The sequence below is a fragment of the Neodiprion virginianus genome, chromosome 1, assembly GCF_021901495.1.
Source record: "Neodiprion virginianus isolate iyNeoVirg1 chromosome 1, iyNeoVirg1.1, whole genome shotgun sequence".
NCBI classification, from domain to species: domain Eukaryota; kingdom Metazoa; phylum Arthropoda; class Insecta; order Hymenoptera; family Diprionidae; genus Neodiprion; species Neodiprion virginianus.
Window position 1 is genome coordinate 24,565,974 of NC_060877.1, and position 16,886 is coordinate 24,582,859.

The following is a 16,886-nucleotide window of genomic DNA, read 5'->3' on the forward strand; positions in this document are numbered from 1 at the left end:
TTTCGCCAAAAATGGAAAGGGGTTAGCCTTACTTTTTTTTTGGGCAAAAAACTTTTGGTCTTCGATTCGATTTGAATGACCCTTATCCGACCAATTGAATCCTCAGGAACCCAGAAATCGCAGCAAAAAGAGCGTAGGACCAACAGGAGAGAAATGGCGAGCGAAAACCACATGCTGAAAAATGTCGAAAATTCAGGTTCTGGTTTTCTGGCTGTAACTTTTGATGCGTTGATCGCAGCGTATTGGGACTGTGCTCAATCGATTTCTCTCGCAAAATTACGTCTGATAAGTGCTACAATCAATTGATTCCAGCACTTTTCAAAATCGCGAAAATTTTCGCCTAAAATGGAAAGGGGTTAGCCTTACTTTTTTTTTTGGCAAAAAACTTTTGGTCTTCGATTCGATTTAAATGACCCTTGTCCGACCAATTGAATCCTCAGGAACCCAGAAATCGCAGCGATAAGAGCGTAGGACCAACAGAAGAGAAATGGCGAGCGAACACCGCATGCTGAAAAATGTCGAAAATTCAGGTTCTGGTTTTTTGGCTGTAACTTCTGATGCGTTGATCGCAGCGTATTGGGACTGTGCTCACTCGATTTCTCTCGCAAAATTACGTCCGATTAGTGCTACAATAAATTGGTTCCAGCACTTTTCAAAATCGCCAAAATTTTCGCCAAAAATGGAAAGGGGTTAGCCTTACTTTTTTTTTGGGCAAAAAACTTTTGGTCTTCGATTCGATTGGAATAACCCTTACCCGACCAATTTAATCCTCAGGAACCCAGAAATCGCAGCGAAAAGAGCATAGGACCAACAGGAGAGAAATGGCGAGCGAAAACCACATGCCGGAAAATGTCGAAAATTCAGGTTCTGGTTTTTTAGCTGTAACTTTTGATGCGTTGATAGCAGCGTACAGGGACTGTGCTCAATCGATTTCTCTCGCAAAACTACGTCCGAGTAGTGCTACAATTAATTGATTCCAGCACTTTTCAAAATCGCGAAAATTTTCGCCAAAAATGGAAAGGGGTTAGCCTTACTTTTTTTTTGGGCAAAAAACTTCTGGTCTTCGATTCGATTTGAATGACCCTTATCCGACCAATTGAATCCTCAGGAACCTAGAAATCGCAGCGAAAAGAGCGTAGGACCAACAGGAGAGAAATGGCGAGCGAAAACCACATGCTGAAAAATGTCGAAAATTCAGGTTCTGGTTTTTTGGCTGTAACTTTTGATGCGTTGATCGCAGCGTAGTGGGACTGTGCTCAATCGATTTCTCTCGCAAAATTACGTCCGATTAGTGCTACAATTAATTGATTCCAGCACTTTTCAAAATCGCGAAAATTTTCGCCAAAAATGGAAAGGGGTTAGCCTTCCTTTTTTTTTTGGCAAAAAACTTTTGGTCTTCGATTCGATTTGAATGACCCTTATCCGACCAATTGAATCCTCAGGAACCCAGAAATCGCAGCGAAAAGAGCGCTGGACCAACAGGAGAGAAATGGCGAGCGAAAACCACATGCTGAAAGATGTCGAAAATTCAGGTTCTGGTTATTTGGCTGTAACTTTTGATGCGTTGATCGCAGCGTATTGGGACTGTGCTCAATCGATTTCTCTCGCAAAATTACGTCCGATTAGGGCTACAATTAATTGATTCCAGCACTTTTCAAAATCGCGAAAATTTTCGCCAAAAATGAAAAGGGGTTAGCCTTACTTTTTTTTTTGGCAAAAAACTTTTGGTCTTCGATTCGATTTGAATGACCCTCGTCCGACCAATTGAATCCTCAGGAACCCAGAAATCGCAGCGAAAAGAGCGTAGGACCAACAGAAGAGAAATGGCGAGCGAACACCGCATGCTAAAAAAAATGTCGAAAATTCAGGTTCTGGTTTTTTGGCTGTAACTTTTGATGCGTTGATCGCAGCGTATTGGGACTGTGCTCAATCGATTTCTCTCGCAAAACTACGTCCGATCAGTGCTACAATTAATTGATTCTAGCACTTTTCAAAATCGCGAAAATTTTCGCCAAAAATGGAAAGGGGTTAGCCTTACTTTTTTTTTGGGCAAAAAACTTCTGGTCTTCGATTCGATTTGAATAACCCCTACCCGACCAATTGAATCCTCAGGAACCCAGAAATCGCAGCGAAAAGTGCGCAGGACCAACAGGAGAGAAATGGCGAGCGAAAACCACATGCTGAAAAATGTCGAAAATTCAGGTTCTGGTTTTTTGGCTGTAACTTTTGATGCGTTGATCGCAGCGTAGTGGGACTGTGCTCAATCGATTTCTCTCGCGAAATTACGTCCGATTAGTGCTAGAATTAATTGATTCCAGCACTTTTCAAAATCGCGAAAATTTTCGCCAAAAATGGAAAGGGGTTAGCCTTCCTTTTTTTTTTGGCAAAAAACTTTTGGTCTTTGATTCGATTTGAATGACCCTTATCCGACCAATTGAATCCTCAGGAACCCAGAAATCGCAGCAAAAAGAGCGTAGGACCAACAGGAGAGAAATCGCGAGCGAAAACCACATGCTGAAAAATGTCGAAAATTCAGGTTCCGGTTTTCTGGCTGTAACTTTTGATGCGTTGATCGCAGCGTATTGGGACTGTGCTCAATCGATTTCTCTCGCAAAATTACGTCCGATCGGTGCTACAAATAATTGATTCCAGCACTTTTCAAAATCGCGAAAATTTTCGCCAAAAATGGAAAGGGGTTAGCCTTCCTTTTTTTTTTGGCAAAAAACTTTTGGTCTTCGATTCGATTTGAATGACCCTTATCCGACCAATTGAATGCTCAGGAACCCAGAAATCGCAGCAAAAAGAGCGTAGGACCAACAGAAGAGAAATGGCGAGCGAAAACCACATGCTGAAAAATGTCGAAAATTCAGGTTCTGGTTTTTTGGCTGTAACTTTTGATGCGTTGATCGCAGCGTATTGGGGCTGTGCTCAATCGATTTCTCTCGCAAAATTACGTCCGATTAGTGCTACAATTAATTGATTCCAGCACTTTTCAAAATCGCGAAAATTTTCGCCAAAAATGGAAAGGGGTTAGCCTTACTTTTTTTTTGGGCAAAAAACTTTTGGTCTTCGATTCGATTTGAATGACCCTTATCCGACCGATTGAATCCGCAGGAACCCAGAAATCGCAGCGAAACGAGCGCAGGACCAACAGGAGAGAAATGGCGAGCGAAAACCACATGCTGAAAAATGTCGAAAATTCAGGTTCTGGTTTTTTGGCTGTAACTTTTGATGCGTTGATCGCAGCGTATTGGGACTGTGCTCAATCGATTTCTCTCGCAAAACTACGTCCGATTAGTGCTACGATTAATTGATTCCAGCACTTTTCAAAATCGCGAAAATTTTCGCCAAAAATGGAAAGGGGTTAGCCTTACTTTTTTTTTGGGCAAAAAACTTTTGGTCTTCGATTCGATTTGAATGACCCTTATCCGACCAATTGAATCCTCAGGAACCCAGAAATCGCAGCGAAAAGAGCGTAGGACCAACAGGAGAGAAATGGCGAGCGAAAACCACATGCTGAAAAATGTCGAAAATTCAGGTTCTGGTTTTTTGGCTGTAACTTTTGATGCGTTGATCGCAGCGTAGTGGGACTGTGCTCAATCGATTTCTCTCGCAAAATTACGTCCAATTAGTGCTACAATTAATTGATTCCAGCACTTTTCAAAATCGCGAAAATTTTCGCCAAAAATGGAAAGGGGTTAGCCTTCCTTTTTTTTTTGGGAAAAAACTTTTGGTCTTCGATTCGATTTGAATGACCCTCATCCGACCAATTGAATCCCCAGGAACCCAGAAATCGCAGCGAAAAGAGCGTAGGACCAACAGGAGAGAAATGGCGGGCGAAAACCACATGCTGAAAAATGTCGAAAATTCAGGTTCTGGTTTTTTGGCTGTAACTTTTGATGCGTTGATCGCAGCGTAGTGGGACTGTGCTCAATCGATTTCTCTCGCAAAATTACGTCCGATTAGAGCTACAATTAATTGATTCCAGCACTTTTCAAAATCGCAAAAATTTTCGCCAAAAATGGAAAGGGGTTAGCCTTACTTTTTTTTTTGGCAAAAAACTTTTGGTCTTCGATTCGATTTGAATGACCCTTATCCGACCAATTGAATCCTCAGGAACCCAGAAATCGCAGCGAAAAGAACGTAGGACCAACAGAAGAGAAATGGCGAGCGAAAACCACATGCTGAAAAATATCGAAATTTCAGGTTCTGGTTTTTTGGCTGTAACTTTTGATGCGTTGATCGCAGCGTATTGGGACTGTGCTCAATCGATTTCTCTCGCAAAATTACGTCCGATAAGTGCTACAATTAATTGATTCCAGCACTTTTCAAAATCGCGAAAATTTTCGCCAAAAATGGAAAGGGGTTAGCCTTACTTTTTTTTTGGGCAGAAAACTTTTGGTCTTCGATTCGATTTGAATGACCCTTATCCGACCAATTGAATCCTCAGGAACCCAGAAATCGCAGCAAAAAGAGCGTAGGACCAACAGGAGAGAAATGGCGAGCGAAAACCACATGCTGAAAAATGTCGAAAATTCAGGTTCTGGTTTTTTGGCTGTAACTTTTGATGCGTTGATCGCAGCGTAGTGGGACTGTGCTCAATCGATTTCTCTCGCAAAATTACGTCTGATTAGTGCTACAATTAATTGATTCCAGCACTTTTCAAAATCGCGAAAATTTTCGCCAAAAATGGAAAGGGGTTAGCCTTACTTTTTTTTTGGGCAAAAAACTTTTGGTCTTCGATTCGATTGGAATAACCCCTACCCGACCAATTGAATCCTCAGGAACCCAGAAATCGCAGCGAAAAGAGCGTAGGACCAACAGGAGAGAAATGGCGAGCGAAAACCACATGCTGAAAAATGTCGAAAATTCAGGTTCTGGTTTTTCGGCTGTAACTTTTGATGCGTTGATCGCAGCGTATTGGGACTGTGCTCAATCGATTTCTCTCGCAAAACTACGTCTGACTAGTGCTACAATTAATTGATTCCAGCACTTTTCAAAATCGCGAAAATTTTCGCCAAAAATGGAAAGGGGTTAGCCTTACTTTTTTTTTGGGCAAAAAACTTTTGGTCTTCGATTCGATTTGAATGACCCTTATCCGACCAATTGAATCCTCAGGAACCCAGAAATCGCAGCAAAAAGAGCGTAGGACCAACAGGAGAGAAATGGCGAGCGAAAACCACATGCTGAAAAATGTCGAAAATTCAGGTTCTGGTTTTTTGGCTGTAACTTTTGATGCGTTGATCGCAGTGTATTGGGACCGCGCCCAATTGATTTCTTTCGCAAAATTACGTCAACATATTGTTACATTACGTCAAAAATACAAAAGCGTTAGCCTCACTATTGGATGAAGATTATAAAGTCAGTTGCCCTCATGGGCTTAGATGTGACAACCGTAAATTGCTCTGTGAGATATTCCAATGGTAGAGTTGAGAACTCATCGCAGAACATCAGAGAGTTTCCGATTTCGACATGATGCTGGCCGCATTCACCTCCTAAGTAACACAGTCTTCGTAATGGTAAGCCCAAGCCAGTACTTGGCCTGAGTGTACTTACCGACTTATCGGCGATACAAGCAATTAATAATGAGAATAGACATGTTTTAAAATTCGTAGCAAAACAGTGATTTAATCAAAGTATAGGCATCCGAGAGAAGAATGTATACATAGATCATGAATAACAATAGATCAGTTGTAAATGATGCAGAGACCAAAAAGTATAAATGTATATGCGGTCCATGTAGAACATTGATATATATGATTCATTTATGATTCATACGTGATGCATACTGTAAATTTCATAATTTTACAGGAAATATACCAGATTATCTACAATAATCGGCTATAATATGACAATAAAAGAATTGTTCGTTTCGATATGGGATTCAATTCGACACGCAGCCTATATATTCCATAACATTAATATTCAGAATTAAGAGTAGGACTAGCAGTGGGATCAGGAGTAGGAGTAGGATTAAGATCAGAAGTAGAAGTAAGAGTAGGAGTAGGATCAGGAGTAGGAGTGAGATTGAAGTAGAAGTAGGAGTAGAAGTAGATGTAGGATTAGAAGTAGGATAGGAGTAGGAGTAGAAGTAGGAGTTTAGGAGGAGAGTAGGGGCGGGAAGACTAGGAGAGTGTAGGGTAGGGTAGGGTTGGGTATGGTAGGGTAGAGTATGGTAGGGTAGGTAATATTAATACTTACTCCTACTTCTACTCCTACTCCTACTCATACTCCTACGCCTACTCCTTCTCCTACTCTTAATCCTGCCTACCACACACTACCACCACCGACCACCTTCGTCCTCCTCGTCCGCCTTCTCCTCGTTCTCCAGCCACCTACCATGACCGCCAACCACTCCCACCTCCAACGACCACCGCTAACCACCTCAGGTTATACCTCGAATACTAATAAATATTTTAAGTATTAGAACACATCAAAAATATCGTGTATGGATCAATATAATTCTTTCATCGACACATTTTATTAAGATGATTATGACAAAATTATAAAAAAAACTATGGAAATATCATTAGCGCATTGATAGCTACTAAATTTGGGTTTGCGCGAAAAATGAATCGAAATAATTTATTGTAAGCGTGACAAGTTTAAAAATTTCAGATAAAATATAATTACAATTGCCAGCAAATATTTTAAAAATGTTATTCTCACCGTGCACAAATAGTAACATCGCTTTTTCATATCGGATCACATGAAAATAATTGATTATAATTATTTACTTCGAACTCCTGTCTTGTACAAATGGTTGAAAACTGAGAGCAATCAATAATTATATAGCTAAATTTTTAAGTAACATCGAAAAAAGTTCAATAATAAAATCAGATAATGCAGAAAAAATATCCTTCATGTCGGTTCAGAGTGGAAACCGGGTTCTCCAAATGTTGCCATGTGAAATATCCGGAAAAGTATAAACTTTTTGTTTTTCAAATCAATCAAATACGATCATTTTTAAGCGAAACGTTGACTGGCGGTTATTTTTTTTAAATGGGAGATAACTAACGCAACTTTTTAAAATTCCGAGTTTATCTTAACTCACGTTTGGACAGTGCAAGAAAAATTTACCATCATCAATTGTCGCAATACGGCGAAGTTATTAGCTGGCCATTGAAGCGCCTCGCTGCTGGAATCTCGAATAGGCAGGAAAGATGGAGTGCGTAATATTCGTCTGAAATGTAAAAACTACAATTACTTTGAATTTACATATATTTTTATCATCGATGAACTAAAAATACTCATAAAAAAACGTTTAATCACATCCATTTTCGTTCAGAATTTTCTTGGTGAAAATTGTTACTTTTTACGTTTGAGCTCGACAATTAATATGATACCACGGTATTTTGGGTTATTTTGGGACATAGAATGGTGCGCAGATTAAAAATAACTAGTTTCAAAACCCTCGCTCGCTGAAGCTCCCTCGGGGTCGGATGCCTATTGTAACTGGTTTTTGTGCTCGCGGGCTCGCTCACTAGTTGTCAGTGTTTCACCATATGACATAGCTGTAGGGGAGACTGGGACACGATGGCCTCCCCAAAAAATTCTGGTACTTGCTTCACAGTATACAGAATGAACACTGTCTTTGTGCATGTGACACAAACCGAATCTGCCCGTAAGATTTTTCCCATATCAAGTTACAAATCACATTTACACATGCATGTAAGTATAACGTATTGTGATTTGATGACAATAAATTTCGTCAAAAAATACCACAGAACAATCAGTTAAATGCTGACAGATTTGAAACACGACGTACAGCAATTTTATCTCTAATTGAACGACGTTATTGTCATGAATTCCTACGTATACAATGCCAACCACTCGCCAATTGCAATTTGTTGATCCTGGTCGTTCGATTTTTTTTTCATATTCAAAATGTAATCTGAAGCATGCAGATTACTTTGATAGTAAAAAACACGACAATTTCAATAATCAAACCTGTAAACTTGAAAATTAGTCCGGAAGGTCAAAAGTCACCAGGTCAAGGACCTGGACAGCTAGAACTACGGAGCGCTTGTCCTGAAAATCGAGTTTCACCAGGTAGCGGACCTGAAGCGCAAAAACTGCCGAGCGCATGTCCTGAAAGTCAAGTTTCACCAGATAGCGGACCTGAAGCGCAAAAACTACCAAGCGCATGTCCTGATAGTCGAGTTTAACCAGGTAGCGGACCTTGAGCACAGGAACCACAAGGTAGAGAAACCGGTACTCGAAATCTGCGGAACGCGATTCTCATACGTCCGCTCTACTGCGCGGTTGTTTTCAGACTGAGGAATTCAGCTAACTCATTTTAGATAGATGACGTCAAGAGAAAAAAAAATGTGGGTGACGTCACTTTCCGAACATCCGAACTTCCAAACTTCAATTTCGAATTTTAATACTACGTATGATGTATGATGTATGATATGAAGTATAATGATTTTAGTCTTTACACTTCAGACACACTTCATCTTCTCTGCCGATTCCAGACTCAAGTGTCTAGGCCCTTCGATGGTCGGCCATTGACTAAAGATATATTCTTCAGTTAACGGGTCAGCTAATAACGCTGCCATTCTACCACAGTTGGATGATCCAAATTTTTGCTCCCACCTTTCAAATGCGTGTCAAAATACACTCGACGTTTTAGGAAGCTTTTTTCTTTGTCTCCCTATCAAAAGAAAGAATCGCCGACAATCACCTTTTTAGGCCTTTAAATCAGGACACTGCGTTAAATACTGTCTCATAGACGGAGCTTCCCATTTCATCTCGATCAAAATTAGCGCATCCGTGATGTATTACAGTTACTCTGAATTTTTTTCATGCGAACACTTTTCGAAAAACAATTCTGCTTGTCTACTCAACGTAGATACTTCGACGATTCTCGGTTGTCACACCAAAGCCCATAAGGGCAACTGTCTATATTCTTCAGTCAACGAACTAGCCCACTTTATTTTTGATTAAATAATTGTTAGTTCTTAGGACCCTTACGACCCTCAGGAACGACATAAACGCACCAAAAAACAGCATAGAATCAACACTAAAGAAATCACGAAGGAAAGACTAGCAGCAGAGAAATCACAACGGGAAGTCTTTCGTTCTTTGGCTGTAACTCCTCGGAATTGCCTATTCGTGCAGAATTACAACGATATGGCAACCGAATACATTGATTTTAACATTTTTACAATTTTACTTAAAATTGGCCGAACAAAGTGATTATGCTTCGCTTTCTTCTACGATTTTCACGACGAGAGGTTGTTTGACCCAGAGTCAGTTTTTTAGAACCTTGATCCGACGCTTACATCCTGAGGAACTCAAAAAGCTGAACCGCAATACGACAGGATAACGTGCACTGAAGGTTACTATAATATTCAGCAAGTAGCGTGAGTATTTCAACTGCGATTTAAATCAATTATCCATGTACATTCTTCCAACATCAGATAGTTTTCAGCCCTGTCAGTGAAGTGGCATCCATACTGTTATGTTAGATACAAATCGTGAATCTCTCCAAGGTGCATCATCAACAGCTATCGTTCGCATAATTCTCGGAGCAAATACAGAGTCCAGTTTCCGCAACTGCCAACGTCCATAATGAACATTTTCGATACGTTTATTAATCACTTGACAATACACGATATGCGAGTACTGCGGTTACATTCAAACTATTATCGATCCAAAAGAACACTGCGACATCGAAGTGATTCATAACACACCTCAACCAGCCATTAGTTACGTGAGTGTCCGAATAGTGGTTACGGATTTTCCTACTGCCCCAGCCTCGAGCTCGTCGACCTTATGCCTCGTCATGTGTTCGTATACATGTCCCGAACTTCGACACTACGCTGAGTAAGATTGGTGTACTCGGATCCGTTGCCAGAAGCAAGATCCTGCTTAAAGGTCACGGTTTGCACAATTTCTGGTGCGCTCTGTGTTCGTTCGGTGCGACGTTCTACTCGCTTTTCCGGAGGCTCGTCCACTTCCGGAATATCAAATGTAGCGCGTTTGTTCTGGTATTTCATTGGGGCTTTTGCATCCCCTGAACTGTCAACCAATGGACCACCGCAAGACGTACTCAAAGACGAAAGTGAAGTTCCCAATTTTTCCGTCTTCCTGGATACCGTTCTTGTAATACGAAACATGTAACTCACATTACTTCACGAAATCGATTCAGCAGATCTAAAACTAGAGAAAATCTTACTTCGTGGACAAAGACCTGACGGTCTCTTCCTTCCGTCTCCTCTTCCCTTGCATAGCCAACTTTTCTATTGTTCTTGCATCGACGTTTATCGTTCGCGTCTTTTGCGCCTCACTTTTTATTTTTTCGATATTCTGGGTGAGCTGATGAGACTGTAACTTCAACGCCGCGTTCTCATGAACTAATCGGCTGTTTCTTTGAACAACCTGAGGATGTGAAAGAAACAACAAAGTTGGCTCTTGGGGTCAAAAAAATGAAAATAGACTAGGTAGACGAAGCTGTAACCTGTAAGAATTTGGCTTTGCTGAGATGTACAGGCTCTTGAAATTTTTCGGATACTATGATGTTCAGCTCTTCCCGTGCCTCGTCCAGTTTTTCCATCATTTCGGCCATCACCTGTAAGTGCTCTCTCAGAAGTTGATCGAGTTTCTGCCTCAACGAATCCTTGGCATGCTTCATGCGTAGAAATTTGATGCAAAGATTGTACGTCGTTTCGCTCTTCTCAACAAGCTCCTCTCTCAGTTGCTTGTTTTCTTCCTCCAGAGCTTCTTGGATCTTTTCGAACTCTTTTTTCTGCTGCTGCAAAGACCTTGTCGAGCCGGCGTCCGTACGCTTACACGTTTTGTGATTCTGCATCTCTTCGCAAAAGTGCTCCTTTTCTTTTTGGTAAAAGAATCTTTCATCGTCCAACTGTTCTGGAATTAAAGTCGATTCATTTTGTTTCTACCATCTTGTTTTTCAAGAATATCAGTATCAACTATTTGCACGCCAGTAAGACATATAGCGCAATTAAACTTTCTTTCTGATATCAATAATTAAACGCGTTTTATATACAAAGCTTGCTGAATTTATTACAACACATCGAAGTAAAATTTTTTGATAGCATCATTAAAACACTGGGCATGTGCACCTACGTTTTAGATTTCTGTTGCATCTCTGTTGCTTTTTCAATTCTGATGATAACCGTTCGTTATCCCGTTGCAAGCCTTCCAATTGCGTATCCTTTAGTTGAACAGCTGCCTCAACATGCGCGATCGTTTGGTGCAAGTCTGCTACCTTCACAGACATTTTACCTTGCCTTAGGTATAATACAAACAATTCACAGTAAAATTGAAAAATTGCAAACGTAAAAATAATATCACAAATATGTAGTTGCACTATTTGTCTAGTTTTTTGGAAGCCATCGTAATTGAAAAAATTCGTAATAGCTGTGCTGCCTGTCTTTGCACAATATCGTAGATTTATATGTACATATTACAGACAAGTGCGCGAATGATAAAAAATATTTCTTAAATATTAACAACTTGTTGGCGCAGTTCGACGACTTCGTCGAAGAGTTGAGACTCTCGGGTGGCTTCAAATGGGAAATCGGGAACCGGAGTACCACTGAATTGACAATCAACGCCGCTGCTGACAGTATTTTCTGTAAACTCCGCGCTCAAGTCGACACTTTGCATCTCCGAGATGTCAAACGTGTCTCGAGACGCACACATGCTGGTCCTCGACGTTTTCGGCGACTTTGAAAATCTCCTATAATTTATACATAATTTTACTTTTTTAAAATAGCTGAAGACTCTTTAAGATCTAGGCAATATCAATCAATTCGATCTTGAAGAGCGATTCTTTGCGAGTTCTGTACATATTGCTTGCTAATACCGAACTAATTGTAAGTCTACTTTTATCCCCGTAGATAGCAAAAATCACTCGACAAGGTCGGCTAAGTACTTGGTGGATACATAACTAGAACGTACCCCGATGGTTTCGATTCGAAATTTAGGTACATGAATGATTCCCAAATTTTTGAGGTTTGACGTTGTTAGTAAAAAATTTGAAACCCAAGGAGGCCCAACTTTTGTTAACCGTTAAAACCAATGTTTACGTATCCAAAACAATGATGAACTTTGATATAAAGTGATGCACACATTTTACGTTCGGTAGACTTAGGCTAATATGTAACAATTTTTTTCTATTATTTTTCCCACAGTGATAACTCCTGCCATTTAACTGTCAACCTATCAACTCTGAGCAAGACATGTGACAGTCATAAACCAACCTTAGAAATTTTCGTGGAAGTAATCCCGTATTTGAAAATGTTTTCTTCATCGAGGTCGTAAAATGGTAGGCCAGAAGACCTACGACTATAAAATTCCAACCACACCAACTTCATCCCAGCATAATTATTCCTTCGAATATATTTACAAAATATCAAATATTTCAAGAGTAAAAGTAGTACAAATTATTAATATGACTATAACTATGGAATATCAAACAACCGATCGTTACTATGATCCCACTGATTTTTACCTGGCTCCAACTGTTCAAGGCCGTGGTTCAAAGTGTTAACTACCCACACCACTTCATATTTTCTTGAAAATTAGACCTCGCGCGGATAATGGGAGGTTTGACATAAAATTTTTCAAACAATCAAAGTGTTTTCTAAGTCTAGTCACGCACTGTACAAATTTACATAATAAATTAATATTAAGTAAAAGTTAAGTGAAATTTTTATTGTATCGTATATGTACAAAAGAGTATACAGACGTATGGGCACGTAAGTGGAAAACACTGTGTATAACACATGTTAAATAAGAACGGTGCGCCGTGCATATAGTGTCTGTACGCCGGCTATTACTTTTCTTCAAATGGAATGAATATCGAGAGATGACAATGTTCTGTTTTAACTCCTTCTAATGGTCATAAAATTAATCAAAGACCTCGTTTAGTTCAAAATAAATATACTAGATCAGTGGGATAAAAATTCCGTCATGATCTTTATAAGAAGTAAATATGATTATCAAGTGGTGTTATAATATAGCTTTGTGTTTTCTGACTGGAAGTCGAGCTGCGGAAGAGTAGGACTAAAACATGCGTCAATCTGTCTCCGTCTGTCTGTCAGTCTATCATTTGTCTAGTATTCGGATTCACGAACTTTCAAATCTGAGCTGTAGATTGCTATTCCGATGTTCAGGGAGACGCAGAAGCGTTAAATACTGAAGAGTCGAACTTGCATTGCCTTCTATATAGACTTATTCCTCGAAAATGTGTTCTCACTGATGACCTTGTCATGGCTCCGCGACCCTTTTATAGTCGCTAGAATAAAATACATATTCATCTTATAGGTATTTTTACACAAAATTAGTCTGGAAATCTTCAAGTAACGCATTAATTCAGTAAGGTAACAGATTGTGTGCCTAATATCTGTGATCTTTTTCTCTTTGCTTTTGCTTCTTCGTTGCTTTCGATTGAAGAACAATTGTTATCATGAGAAAAATGTACACAACCCAGCCTCAAGATTTTAGAATCCGTGAATGGATAATGAATGGTCTCTTTTGACTATCAGATGAAACGATACTGTAACACGCAAAACGCGAATGATGATGAACTTACATTCAAGAGTCTAGCCTAGGATGTGTTGGTAATAAAACCACGGATTTATTTTTTCTTATTCTTGTTAGCTTGATTTTTGTTTTTAGCTGGGGTCGCTAATTTCGCATTCTTCTTTTTGGGCTCTTCATCTTCGTCTTCTTCATCCTCAGGGTCCTAAATCAAAAACATCAAAGAAATTAATGAGAGCAGATTCCGATTACGCATTCTGTTCTAATAATTGAATCTAGTGTAGAGACAATAGTATCATAAATCCAGACCGATCAGTCTTAACTACTCAAATAACAATTCATTATTTTATAAATTAATAGTTATATTATTTTTACCGTCGAGTAACAAAACTCGTAGTCGTAAAAGAAAAAATTATAAAACCTAATCTGTGATCAAAATTATGTATCATAAAACCCTGAGAAACAAAATTTAATATTACAATGACTGGAAAGTAGTCAAAGATGTATAGACAACATTTAGAGTAGGCCCATTATATTGCACACTGCCAAGATGGTAGGTAGTGAAATAAAATGCAAAATCTAAAAAACAATTATTCCAAAGACGTTGTTTATTTTTCAAAAAAATTAAAACTTAAATTATTTTGATGTAACATAGACAAGTACATCTGTACGTTTCAAAGTTACCATTATCATCACTCTAGTCTGGTGAAATAAAGAGTTGATGATTAAAACGAATTTAATTGGTGTTTGAAATGTATAGTCTGTATTTAACGTAAGATATGTAAAACTTATTGCTAGGACCAAGCATGCTATTTTCGATAGTTCTCCTTGTCTACCTCCTCATCCATCTTGGCGCGTTTGGTGCCATTTTTTTTACCCTCGCCAGAAAGTTTCCGTTTCTTATGCGAGGCCTGAAATATTAATTCCCATTCACATAACGTATGATGGTCTCCTAACTTCTAACCATACTCCTTCAGTTTTGTACCGATTGTTAAGATAACGTATTGCTAACACAAATCCAATTTCAGAATTTTTGTTTACAATACGCTTAATTTGCTTTTGCACAATAACCAATGGTGCTGAATCAAATGTAATTACGAATGGGTTATTTATGTTCAAAATTGACAATTTTTAATTGAAAAACCCTGGCTAAAAGCTGTAAAATTTTAGATTTATATTCACCTTCTCATCATCTTCGTCATCGATGTTTTCTTCCTCCATTTCGTCCTCCATGTCTTCAAATTCATCCATATGCGTCCCTATAACGAATAGTCGAGTTTATTAATGCATGATATATTCACACAATATATTCTTATACAATACAGTGCAAATAAAACTGTAATCATAGTTTTTTGATGACTAAAATGAGATGAAGCTGAATTTAGTGACTTCAGTCAGCAGCCGAATGGGGTAAACTTTTTTTTAAAGATAATCATACATAAATTTCAAATCCGATGATTCTATGAAAGTACTAAATATTCATGAGATTCAGTGAAATTTCAATTGCTAGGCTTCATTTCCAAATTTTTCAGCATAATTACTATTCGTCGCCATTGACTCTGGTCACTAGCATCAGTTCATTAAAATGAAACATTTTCTCATTAAATACGATAGTCTATAAAAGATTGCGGCCAAATGGTGTCTCGCAAACCTTGAGCGTGCATCGCTGACACAGCTGGTAGTGATGTTGCAAGTGTTATTTGTCCAAATATATCAGGAGTGAAGGAAGATTAATCTACGCAACAAAATGAAACTTACCAAGGAGATTGTGTCCTACTATATGGACTGGACCGCTGCCTTTGATTAAGGTGAATGTGACGGGTGGATCAGGGAAACTTAGATCGAGGATGATTTGTGCAGTTTTGCCCAGTTCCAATAAGGCAATTGGGATTTTAATTGGACCTTTGAGTCCCATCGCCTCAACTTGTAGTACATTTAACTCGCCAGCTTTGGCCTCAGGTCCCAGAAGTGCCTGAAGTCAGAAAAAAAAGATATAGATAATGAACCTCATCGGATTATATTTACTATATTCGTAAGCTAAATGTTAGTGTAGCAATAAACTGATGCACTATTAATATTAAATAAACAGTACTTTCAAAGCTTGCCTCAAGGCTGACATACTTTTTATCAGAAATTGAACCGTGTTACTGTTTATTCTTGATCGCTCGTCAATCATAATTTTTTAAATAAAAACAGCAGCCAGTTAATGTCGACTCAAGCTTAAATAATTTACATTATAGATGTTGATCTTACAACTTGCAACGATTAAACAATCAATTAGCTTGTGAAAATTTAAGTACAGATTTTCTTTTTGGCATGACTATACTTATTATATTGATGCAACTTATCAGAAACAAATAGGTATACAATAGCAATGAATTGAATATTTCAGAGTTCTTTCGAATGACAATAGTTTAGAAGATGAATGCAAATGGCGCCAAAATGCGTGAAAAACAGCGATAACAATTTGCAAGGACAAAAATCATCGATTGTTGACACACTGACGTGTTATTTATAAATTTTTATTTCTGGTTTGTTCTAGGATCAAATTTTGCGTGTTATAAAGGTTGAGAATGTGAATCGGCAAAATTGCGTACGCACGGCGACAATGGCGCTAAAGATGGGTAACACAAAATGAATCAAACAGTAGCTGATGAAGTGTAAAAAATTAGATACTTGATTACCAGATTGACAATTTCAACTTACCATTTTGATAATGAGTTTTTGGTCAGCGCCAAAATGTTGATTAGCACCGTCAACGTCCTCGTTTTTGTGCTCAGGATCCCAGACCTCGGTGGCATTGGGTCCTTGCAAAGTGATTCCTGCATACAAATTGACGCAAGACTTGAAGAATGTAGTTTAAGCATAATTTAAATCAACATAATAATCATTCTGTGGCACATCGACGATGAGAGAAATAATGAATGGTATAATAACCAAGATTTTTGTACAAAGACAATGGATGATTCGCCTGCATAATGGCCGATATTCTGCCGGCGTCCACACGTAGGCATACAACGGTGTTAAAACAACGGTATGTATCGAAAGTATTCGCTATTTATGGAAAATAAATAAATCAACATATCCGTTAAGTCTTAGAGTATAATATTTACCGTATAAATATTCCTCAGCCATGGCGATCGATTAGATGTACACAGATTCAAACGTTTTGAGTTGCGGGTCTGAAGCCGAGGGACGCCGCGTAACTGGGCAGAGACTCGGAATGGTCACACGTGTTTGACGATCTCGCAGCAAATGAGTTTCGCGTCCCTCGGCTTGCGCGCCTAGAGTACGTTCCGCCTTCTGATTGGGTCCTGCCTCCAAACTTCTGCGGTCATTCCGACGCGCTATTGGTCTCGAGACGGCACCTG

The 16,886-nt window shown here is 39.0% G+C and overlaps 2 protein-coding genes across 5 annotated transcripts; both read right to left on the reverse strand.

Annotated features, from left to right (window-relative positions):
• Positions 1-9,788: 9,788 nt before the first annotated feature.
• Positions 9,789-11,248, reverse strand: LOC124310250 (girdin-like). Its single transcript, XM_046774062.1, has 4 exons — positions 11,095-11,248; positions 10,466-10,875; positions 10,184-10,386; positions 9,789-10,107 (listed from the first exon to the last, which is right to left on the reverse strand). The coding sequence occupies exons 1-4, from the start codon at positions 11,246-11,248 to the stop codon at positions 9,789-9,791; spliced, it is 1,086 nt and encodes a 361-aa protein (XP_046630018.1).
• A 1,418-nt stretch (positions 11,249-12,666) lies between these two features.
• On the reverse strand, positions 12,667-16,831 carry LOC124310408 (nucleoplasmin-like protein). 4 transcript variants are annotated; one of them, XM_046774308.1, is made up of 7 exons: positions 16,629-16,816; positions 16,222-16,337; positions 15,274-15,487; positions 14,698-14,774; positions 14,352-14,426; positions 13,568-13,720; positions 12,667-13,270 (listed from the first exon to the last, which is right to left on the reverse strand). In XM_046774308.1, the coding sequence occupies exons 1-6, from the start codon at positions 16,648-16,650 to the stop codon at positions 13,613-13,615; spliced, it is 612 nt and encodes a 203-aa protein (XP_046630264.1). In that variant the 5' UTR covers positions 16,651-16,816; the 3' UTR covers positions 12,667-13,270; positions 13,568-13,612. The 4 variants fall into 4 exon arrangements, with proteins under 4 accessions (XP_046630264.1, XP_046630263.1, XP_046630265.1 ...); XM_046774307.1 differs by having other exon boundaries at positions 12,667-13,720; positions 16,629-16,831; XM_046774309.1 differs by lacking the exon at positions 14,352-14,426 and having other exon boundaries at positions 12,667-13,720; positions 16,629-16,811.
• Positions 16,832-16,886: the final 55 nt, after the last annotated feature.